The sequence below is a fragment of the Punica granatum genome, chromosome 7 (genome assembly GCF_007655135.1).
Source record: "Punica granatum isolate Tunisia-2019 chromosome 7, ASM765513v2, whole genome shotgun sequence".
NCBI classification, from domain to species: Eukaryota; Viridiplantae; Streptophyta; class Magnoliopsida; order Myrtales; family Lythraceae; genus Punica; species Punica granatum.
Window position 1 is genome coordinate 17,494,625 of NC_045133.1, and position 11,582 is coordinate 17,506,206.

General features: G+C 38.9%; 1 protein-coding gene across 1 annotated transcript; it reads right to left on the bottom strand.

The window, feature by feature from the left end:
- Window positions 1-6,389: 6,389 nt before the first annotated feature.
- Window positions 6,390-9,516, bottom strand: LOC116214831 (probable tRNA N6-adenosine threonylcarbamoyltransferase). Its single transcript, XM_031550308.1, has 4 exons — window positions 8,932-9,516; window positions 8,531-8,815; window positions 7,749-7,904; window positions 6,390-6,993 (listed from the first exon to the last, which is right to left on the bottom strand). The coding sequence occupies exons 1-4, from the start codon at window positions 9,211-9,213 to the stop codon at window positions 6,661-6,663; spliced, it is 1,056 nt and encodes a 351-aa protein (XP_031406168.1). The 5' UTR covers window positions 9,214-9,516; the 3' UTR covers window positions 6,390-6,660.
- Window positions 9,517-11,582: the final 2,066 nt, after the last annotated feature.

Sequence of the window (11,582 nt, forward strand, 5' to 3'; positions counted from 1 at the left end):
TAGGGTTGGCCTGGTAGTTAAAGGATGTGACGACAAAGGGAAAGTATTTAAATCATGTCCCTATCGAGCCATGCAGAAGAATACTTCATATTGAGCCACTTGCACGGCCCGTGACCAACCTTACTTGTTCCGTGGGCTTATAGGGTGTTCATGTGAACTGTGGGATTAATCGGACGAAACCCGAATACTATCGTTATATAAAAAAACCGAAAACAGATGATAATAGTATTGTAAATTATTACTCGAGCCATGAGTTGTAATAAGAGCACTGTCAACCCATTTCTTTGTAACAATAACAACTTCCTGCATTTTCGAGCTATGATTTTTCAAGTTAAAATGCTAGAATTCTAAAAAGTTCAAAATTTTGCGTTCAGTTCAAGAATAATAATAGAACTAAACAAATGCTCAAAAGAATTAAAGAACAGGCAATCGACTTATTGAAATTTCGCGGAGGCTACTGCATCACAGCTCAACTAAATGCACCAATTATTAGTGCAAAACAACATAATTCAACAGTATTATACATAACATCAATCAATAGGTAGTTCAATAAGTTCACACAAAGTGAAACACCATCTCATGGGCCGAACTCAACTCGAGCTGAATAATTAAGTTCAGCCAACGACATGGGAGCATGATTCATTCTACTGGGCACGTGAGATAGCATATTAAAAGCTCATCAAACATCAAAATTTGGGTCGAGTGATTTGGAAACTTAAGGAGGAATATGCAAGCCCTCGTAACAACTGTAGCTAAAATCTCGAATTTTTTACTTAATAATATATTTTGCTGGTCACATAAGGAGGATTACACAAGCTCTTGCAGCTTAATCGACCAATTGGTAAAGGAATGGAACCGAAACTCTCCACTGTGATAATACTTAGACATTTCATAGTTCTTGACAATTACTTCCAAAGAAAATTCGAGCATTTAAAATCATATTTAAATAATTAATCAAATCATTATCGATAAAAGAAATTGTATACAATCACTTATCAAAACAGAGAGTTTTGACTTGCATACCACTTAGCCATCGGAGTTCAGCTTATTACATCTCAGTTGATTGCGACAGCAAATATGATTTGTGGACAATCAGTCTATTTCATTAAGAATGACGTGCGAATATAAATAGGACCAAAACGTAATCTAAACATTGAAAATACCCCACAAAATTAGGAAAACACCTATCAGAATACAAAACTACCTATTGTACAGAATCAGGATAATCTACTTTACATATATATACAAAATATCCCGTAATTCTCCCCTTCAAGTTGGGACATAAAGATTCCATCAGAAATTTAGCATATAGAATTTATCCTTAATTTACTTATTTAAAATCAAAATAATATTCTTCTTGCATTTTAGGTAGTTGTAAGTATCCCTTTTTGGCCCCGGCTCGATCACCGACAAAAAACAACCTCCATGCACTTCATCAGTCATGGAGCATACTCAAACATAAGAACTTGCATCAATTTAAAAAGTTTTGGGGTGGAATTAAGGAGTTTGGAAATCAGGCAGGCAAGAAGGGGCGTCGCTGTGACGCGGAGAAGAGTTATGGGGGCCAAAACCAGCGCTTCGCAAGCATGCCCAACTTGCCAAAGAGAAAGTGGAATCTATCCCGATAGAAAGCTCCAGTAAAGATATCTGCTAGTTGTAATTAAGTCGACACTTTGGTGGTGGAGATGACGTTAGTCTTGATGTGATCCCGTATGAAATGGTAGTCTATCCCAATGTGCTTTGTACGTTCATGGAAGACTAGATTCGCAGTAATGTTGAGCGCAGATTGGTTGTCACAAAATGATGGCATAAGCAGAGTCATAGTTACACCAAGCAATGACAACAAATTACGAAGCCAGGTAATCTCGCTGACGGCATAAGCCATAGCACGATATTTTGCTTTTGTAGAAGAGCAGGAGACTGTGGTCTGCTTCTTAGTCTTCCGGGAAATGGGACTTCTGATGTGACAAAATATCCTTGTAACAAATCGTTGAGTCATGGGACAACTGGCCCAATTCGAATCGCAATAAGCTTAAAGTTCAACGAATTTGGTAGAAAAAAAATGCCTTCACGAGGAGACTGCATAGGATATCCCTATACACATGGAAGCATCCCAATAGTCCTGACGAGGGTCTTGAATGAACTGGGAAAGAGTGAAAAAATAGCTAATCTCAGGTTTATGATGGTCAAATATATGAGACCAACAAGATGTCTATACTGTTTAGGGTCAGACAGTGGGGGGATCTCAAGATGATGATTCTACTGAGTTCCAAAAATATCTGGTCTTGGATGCATGCCTCCCTCATACGTCTCATGAACCTCGAACCACTGCGAAATCAGCACGATCGACCTGCGAAAAGGGTACATCGAGAGGGAATCTCAATTTTCTTTCCAATGCTTAAATTAGAGTGTGTAAAAGAAAGGAAGAAGATTGAACTTGTGAGGTTTGAGCGTACATGGAGGGGTATTTATTGAGACTGTAGAAAATTTCTATTAGAATATAGTAATTTGTGCATAATATTTGATAACAAATAACAAGTACATAGACATTACACATAACATAATATCTCATAAAACTATCGATGTATTCTCCGATTGGATATATAGAAATCCCCTAGACAAAGGCGAATTGATGTGTTGATTTTTATTCGAGAATTAATGTGTTGATTTAGCTCCCCTTTTTATTCGGCAGACAATTTAATTCCTTTTTCTCCTTCGCTAAATTAGATCAATCACACATAAATACCAAGTAATGATCAAAAGTTTTATATAAATGTCGATCAAAGGCTGGGCTGCCGATAAAAGAAGGTTTTGTATGAATTGAAAAGCCTCCTGTCATTTTTACTATCTGATTTATGCATGGGATATTCAAAAAATTCCAAAACTGTGCACAAACAACCTTGGCAATAATGAGGTGATCCAATTTGTTCCTTGTTTTTCACTGCTCTATATATATATATATATATATATATATATATTCTTTTCATTTACCATACGTTTTGTTTCAATTCAGAAAGTCATCTATCTCGAAGAAGGATAATTATGCTGCAAATAATGAAAAGCATGTTCTGTGGGACCAACTTACGTTGGATAAGGATGATTACAAAATCAAAGTTCGAGTTTGTACAATGTGGGACGTTTTCAATTTTCGGAAAAAAAAACGAATTTTTGGATACGGATATGGTGGTCATTGATGAGAAGTTATATCATATTTTTCGTGTTCGTTCATCAATTTTTTTTATTCATCTGTTATTAGTTACGCATTTCTCATTGATTTCAATTTTCTTTTCCATACAGAAAAATTGTATTCACGTTATGGTTGGCAAGTATTTGTCATCGCAGTTCCGAGATATGCTAATGGAGGGAAGGGTCTACACAATAAAATTTTTGAGAAATATTAACCCAAGCTTAGGATTGTGCAATGGAATAAGGCTGCTGCTCACGAACTTAGGCGATATGTTACTCGAAGGGAATATAATAACTGGAGGCAAGACAGGTGAAAAGATACTCATTCCTCGAATAGCCTTGACCTCGCAACCATCTAAATGGCCGTTTATAATGAAGCTAAGGCAATTTCCAATCAAAATATGTTACGCGATGACAATATATAAAACCGAGGCCAATCACTAAACTACGTGGGGCAGTCAGTTTTTCAGTCATGGTCAGTTGTACGTAGCATTATCTTGAGTAAGCTCACCTCAAGGCCTCGAGATATTAATAGAAGAAGAGGATCAACAAATCAAGGTTACAGGAAGAATGTTGTGTACAACTAAGTATATAATAATCTTCCCAAGATCACCAGCATGTGATGTACGAAATAAGCTTTCAAATACAAAATATCATTGTGATTTTTCAGTATATTATTATTATTATATCATTGCAATACAAATCCAAGTATATTATTATTAGCAAGAGTACAGAGCATGTCAAATAAAAGCACATTAAAGGAGAAAAGGACAGACAAGTTAGCATTCTCTTTCTCTTTCTCTTTCTAAATATTATAATTATAAAGTGATATTCATTGCCCGATCCACTATAAAACTATTCTAAACCATACACCAAACATATATCATGATTTATTTTCGTATGTTTTAACATTACAGGTGAGTTGCAGAAGAGAACAGGTACGTATAATTTTTTTTTTCAAATGAAATAAATACCCACATACTTTTATTATACTTCAATTTGATTCTAACTTCAGCATCATAAAACCCTCGGGGCACCCTAACGATTCATTGTGCTTGCAGATTCACAATTTGGAAATTACTATACGAACCAAAATGATAGAATTTCTTAAGTATCATGATTTGTTTCGATGTATTTGTGAAATCACTGATAAATTATAGAAGATAATAGGTACGTAAATTTCTTTCAAATTAAATATTTATTTATTTTTTATTCACTTTCTTTTGTAAATTCATTATGTCTTTAAGAATCGGAGGGTTATCGCCTCAAAACCCTCGGGCACCCTAACAAATCATTGTTTTTGCAGATTCACAATCCTGAAATAACTATACAACCAATCAATAGAAGATGAAATGCAGAAGTCCGAACGATGATTATTCCGAAGAGTCCACAGCTTCTCCATTATGATCCCTACTACTATACAATCAATCATGTGCTTAGAAATTGGAGATTCTATGTGTTGACTAACGCTATATGCACATATGTTTCAATATGGAATGTGTCGTGCATTCTGCACACACTACTTGAACATTTCGGATAACAATGTACAGTTCAATTTTGGAAAATAATTATAATGGAAAAAGAATTTCTATGCTTATTCCATATATCCTTATTCTAAAGCAAATAAATTATATTATTGATAAAAAGAGAAGTAAAAACCAACATACCCATTTCCACCAAAAAAATAATTCAATAATATACTAAAAAAATCAATACAAATACATATAGCAAAATTCCCGTGCAACCACGGCAAAAAATCTAGTGTGTGTGTACATATATATATACACATACACACAATAGACCCTTGACCCGCACTATGCGTGGATTTCATAAAACTATTTTTTGTTTCGTTTTCATTTCCTACAATGAATTGTAATTTTGTTTCATCAATTTTGACATAAATTTATTATATATATAACCTGAACTAATACCATATTCGTCGAAAATTAATGTTAAATTAAGACTAATAAAATAAAGAAAAAAGTAAAATCAAAATAAGGGGAGAGAGATGGGCATATATAGGGGTGTACAGATCCCGGTATCTTTTTTTTTACGATATTCGGACCCTACTCTGTAAGGGGCAAGTTCCAAAATTTTGGAACCTGACCCTACCCTGTTAAGTCCCGAAACTGAAACTTACCCGAAACTTGTATTATATAACAGGTTTCGGGTACCCTGTTAGCACTTATAAAATTTTTTTGTCATGCTAAATAAAATCGAAAGTATCTCATCCATGATCAGTAATTACGCAAAACATAATGTCGACATTGATTTAGATTTTCTTTTTAAATTAGTGACTATTTTTTAAATATAGGAATATCTAAATATAACTATATATATATATAATGGGGAAAATTATTATCCAGGTCCTGGTATCGGTTCCGATTCCTTACCCTAACAGGTAGATTCCCACCGATTCCGGATATATTCGATATCCGTGCACACCCTAGGCATATATACGTGGATTTAGGGCTTCCAAAAGAAACCTGCAATAAAGACTTTTTACGGCTACACGACACCTTAATAATGTCCTTAGAAATAGATTTACTAATTAATAAGGTGATTAATGACTCTGAGGCACTCTAGAATTAACAAAAAAGAACTAACGTAATCTCTAAAAAAAATAATGAAATTATCTGTCCGCATTTGCGTCATCTCCTATACTCTTCGTTATGGGGTTAAACGATCTATGCATATTCATATTCTTCGATCTTTAAAATTTTGAACCATTGACGTAGGTTGTACTATTTGTTTTCGTCTAATTCTCTATTTATTTATTTATTTTCTCTTCAACAAGGAATATGGATTCTATCATTCATGAGAAACTAAAAACAACCTTAATGGAAAATTTCGACGTCCTAAGGCAAACCACAATCAGAAACAATTAGATCGAAAGACCTTTGTAAAATAAACTCAAAATCACAAGTAGTTAACCAACCAATGACTTAATTCTGATCACCTGCAAACTAAAAGCTCCATCAGAAAAAATGAAAGCAAGCACTTTTCGGAACCGGAAGGTCATTTCAGCCCAAATTTTCATTCAGTAGATAACATTTAAATGAGCAATTCAGAAGAATCATATTACCTTTAACACCTTAGGAAACACAGTTTGCATAGCAGGACCCGACCATTATTCAGACTGCTCGATGGCCAGCCCCATCCTTAGGTTGAAGTTGTTCAACCCATTTTGCCCATGAAAGATCTAATCTATAAAGTGGCCAGTAATGCATATTGACGAGTAGAGTGGACTCAATGTAAACCTCCAACAGGAGGAATTTTAAATGTAAAATACAAATCATGCTAGCTGAATTTTTATATCCCGCCCCAAATACAATCGGAATACATTTCAGAAAAGATTCAAATGGTAGCTCACGTGCCGATATTAATGGCCTAAAAATTATCAAACTTCTTAATAAAAACCTGGAGTGTAAAGACACATAATACAAGTCTACAGATTTATCTACCTCAGTGGCACTAGTTAGCCTTCTTTTCAGTCGCCTCCTTCTCTCTCCAAATTGCATGCACCTCATCGGTTCTAAACCTCTGAGTGAAGATCGATTCCTCGAGGGGGGTTGTTGTCCCATGGGCGAAGGCGAGGAGGCCCGTGTAGGCAATCATCGCCCCGTTATCAATACAATACCGATCATCAGTAGCGTACAAGTTCCCGCCTCGCTCTGAGCACATTATCCTCATCATCTCCTGCAGCTGCTCGTTGCAGCCCACCCCACCCACGATGAGGACGTCCCGCTTGTCGCAGTGGGCCATTGCTCGCTCTGTGATCTCCACGAGCATTGCAAATAGCGTCTCCTGATATTACAGTCATCAAAGCTATGTAACGTTCTGGAACAAAAGCAGGTTGGTGCAAAGATGAATAAATAGTCCAACTACATTCAATAGCCATCCAGTTACATTTGGCATCACATCCAATCAAAGCATATCATGACTCCTCATCCACCAGATAAAGAAAGGAAAAAACCATCTCGAAGAGGTTTTCAAAAGGTCTTCTCCATTTCAATAACTAGACAAACACAGTTATCCAGTTTAGACCAAACCCAATATGTGCAATCTGATCTTGGCAATGGACAGATATGACGACTTCATCCAAAAAAATTTGTCTAGACAAGCGAGTTCATTCTCTGAGCGGCACATAAACTGGACAAGTGTAAGCAAAGTTTTAAAACTTTTATCTTTGCCAAAATTATCAGAATAAGCAGCTTGGACCATCAAACCTTGGATAATAATGTTGCTTCAATCGGTCCCCTACATGGTCCAAAACAGGCACCCGTTGTGCATCAGCATTGCTAAAATCAAATTTAAGAATGGCCCTTCTCAGAAAAATGTTTCTCATGGAAAACATCAATTCTGATTCCACATAAGATTTTTGTCATACCATAATCGCTTAACACAGAAACAAACTTTTATTTATTTATTTATTTATTTATTTTCGGATAAGTAACAGGCTGTTAATCTAAAATCAAGTTTTAGGAAACACTTCCAAACGAATGAAAATTCCTCCAAAAGTTTTCTGCTAGAGTGTTATCCAACGGTGAAATTGGTCTTACCTGAAGGGAGTAGCACAAGTCTGCAGGGGTGCACTCATTATTTTTAAGTTTTTCTTCAGCAGTCGCTTCAATGAAGCTTAATATTCCACTGAAGGAGACATCCATTCCTTTGACAACATAAGGAAGATCGATGAACTTCTCACCTTTCTTCGCGACCTGATGAAGAAGAAAAAGCCATGCAAGGGCAATAAGAAGTAAGGAACTGCCCCGGACAAATTAACCTAAACCAGACAGCGTCGTATTTCATATACTGTGAGATAAAATAAGTTAACAACTAAAACTCAAGCAAACCAATTGGATAGTCCCATCAGAATCCCAACAACCATCAGCCAAAGGCCGATTTAGACCTCACCGAAGCAAATTTTTTAACACATCACATTTCCATCACTGACAGGCAACTTTCCGCTGACTCTATTCTTTCTTTTTTCCCTCCACTTTTTTTGAATAAGTGGCGTTTCTATTTATAAATCAATAAGGTATATACAACGGTGATGCCGACCACATACCCAAAGGACCGACAACTAAATTCGCCGACTCTTTTCAGCTAAATGTGCCCTTATGATTTTGCTCTAAATTTCCTCATGCCACCATGAACATCCTGGTGGATGATCGGCATGTTCTTTCACCCGTAACCCAAATTCATCCAACCTAAAGCATATGTGAGGTCATATATCTCTCTCAACTTTAACTGCCAATCCTCGTAAGGAAAATAAGCGACCAGCATGAAACAAAGTCAAAATGAAATAAAAGAAAACCACAGAACCAGGGCCAAAATACCGCACCTGCTCAATATTGTATCCAGGGCTAGGATCATTGGACAGAGTCAAGACTCGGGCAAATCTATCGAGGCAATTTCCGACAGCAATATCAATGGTCTCCCCGAAGATCCTATATTTCCCCTCACTGTACGCGATCACCTGCGTGTTTCCACCACTCACATACAAAACTACAGGATCAATAGCACCAGTGACAATCCTCCCCATCTCAATATGAGCCACACAGTGGTTCACCGCAACAATCGGCTTTTTCCATAGCTGAGAAAGAACCCTAACGACTATGGCAGCAACCTGCAATTTACCGGCACGACCCAGTTCATAACACGACCTTGACATAGCGACTACTACAGATTACAGAAAGGATGAAATTAATCCAAAAGACCTAGTAGCAAGCAAGCTCAGCGGACCTGCAATGGAGCACCCATGCCGGGGCCCTTGGTGTAGCAGAGACAGTCAAGGTCGTCCGGTGTCACTCGGGCGGTCTTGAGGGCTTCCTTGACGAGGGGTAGGACGTGCTGGAGATGGTGCTGGGCGGTCTCGCGGGGGAGAAACCCTTGGCCCGGCGGAGTGATATAAGTGTGGCGAGGGTTGGAGAGGATGGTGCCGTCGAGCGTCACGACGCCGACGCCGATCTTGTTCGCCGAGCCCTCGAAGCCCAGGGCTATCATCCTCTTCATCTCTTCTGCCATTGCGAAACCTAAAGCAAAATACCCTTTATGCTACTTGGGTCAGAGGGGCGAGGGTGGCAGGCAGCGGAGGGATATGGGTGGTTGCTCTGCTTGCTTTGCCCCGTTGCTCTGCCTCTTCAAGTTGTGTACTCCAGCTGTGGGGAAAGATAGAGGCGAGCGGATGCAGAAGAAGCGGAAGAACTTCCACCAACCGAGAAGGAAGGCAGCAGAAGCAGAGGCTTCGCATCCACCACCGCCAGACCAGACGTCAAACGAATGATGATAAGAAGAAGAAGAAACAGCAGCAGCAATATTAACCCTTCGACACTCACTAGCTGAGGGAGGAAGAAGAAGAAGACGAACCTGTCTTGTCCGTCTTACGGATAGAAGCCCAAATTGTTTTGTAGGCCCTGTCTTGTCCGTCTTACGGCCCATTTATAAAACCTTTATCAAATTCTCTCATCTATGAATGTCTTACCCTCCGTTTGGAATCAGATCTTGTAAGAAATTATCTCAATTTAGCTTGCTTCTGTTCGATTCAATTCAATTGTGAACGAATTGTGGTGTTTTTGAAAATTAATAAATCTAACTGAATGAATTGAATAATCTTGTTTGGAACGCGTTTAAAAGAGAGTTCTATTTGCAAAGGATTTGTTAGATCTCACTTGTTCCTTGTTGTCATTCATTGCATCATGATTTTATTAGCTTCCTCGGTGATTGACGACGATGAGCATAGAAGGATGACATGCAAACTGAAAATCGTAGTTGCTTTTAGTCAATTTTAGATTAAGATGGGAAAACTACGAATTTTTTTTTTTATACTAAATGAATGAATTATATTCTGCGTTATGCGTGGAAAGGTAATTGAGAAGTACAATCCTGGAGGAAAAGGGACATGAAGAGGGAGTGAGGGGATGGCTATGATGGTTGGATGAACCCGTGAGAGAGGGGATAGAGATAGGGAGAGGAGAAGAGAGCGGGGCGAGAGAGCAAGAAGACGCAATAAGTGTATAATTATATGTTACGCATTTTACAATTTCTTGTTTCATCTAGTGGTTCTTACTTTTCAAGAAAGTGAAGGTGATGTAGAAGAGTTTGCTCCCTTTATCATGGGAAAAGATATATAGTTGCGACAATTTGAAATCAAATTTTGAGAGAAAACTTGGAAAGGAGAAGAATTGGAGTTCAACATCTTAGAAGAAAGCAGCAAGATATCAAGGAAATTGGTTACGATGCATTGTTTTTTGGGGGAAGGGCGGCAAGGATAAATGGATAATTTGAGTTTGGTTAGGGCGGCACGGAGCAAATAGGAGCTTAATATCTTTAGTTTCAGGGGTGGAAAATAGGGATTTCATCATAGCCAGTATATAAGTCGAGACTCGAAACAATGATAGAAGTTAGAAAACTTTGGGGGAGGATTGCTCTACTAGGTCAACAGGTATCGAACCATTACGCTACACCCTAGGTATCAAACCCCCTACGTTACATCTTATTAGAGGTAGTCCCATTAGGTATCGACCATTCGACCTCTAGGTCAACAGGCGAAGGCGTCAACCAATACTGATGTGAGAAAAATGTTCCTGATTGGAATCCTCTCCCCATCACGAACGATCCTTGGGTCATCTTTTTTGTCCGACCACTACTCCGTGAACTGTAAAAAAGGGGTCTCAGGTTATTACCCGAGGGCCCTCTCTGATGCTCAAATTAAAAGTGTATTTAGAGAGTATATTCGGGAGAGAGAGCGTCTAGGGGGAATGAGCTTTTTTTTTTGTATACCTTGAGGACCAGTGTTTATAGAGGAATTAGAGAGATAACTTGGGCCAGGGCCGACGTGACGGGGTTGGGCTGAAGCTTGTTTAATAATGCTTCTCAGGGTTTAAGACAGGGGCATGTCAATTCTCACCGCAAGCAAGAGGCTCGCCAAGATTAGGTGAATAGAGATTTGACGTCCCAGGTTCGACCCACTTGTTCAATGAGCTAGGGTGATGGGCTCTTTGAGTCTCTCAGGTTGTGTTAGAGCCCCGTTTGGGGAGGGGTTCACTGAGCCTAGGAGGCTAACTGGGTCCTCCCCCTATGGAGGAGGTTTGAAGGGGGGTTCGCCGGGTCTCTTCCATGTGGGGAGGCTCATCAGGTCCTCCTCCTATAGGGAGAGGTTCGTCGGGTCTCCTCTCGGGGGAAGGTTCGCCTGGTCGCCTCTCCTTAAGGGGGGAGATTCGCCTGATCCTCCTCCTTCGGGGAGATATTTGCGGGTCTCCTCTTGAAGAAGAAGTTTGCCGGATCTTTTCCATGTTGGGAATTTCGCCAGGTCCTCCTATGGGGAGGAGGTTCGCGGAGTCACCTCCATGTTGGGAGGTTTGCCTAGTCTCCCCTTGTGGGAAGGTTTATCGGCT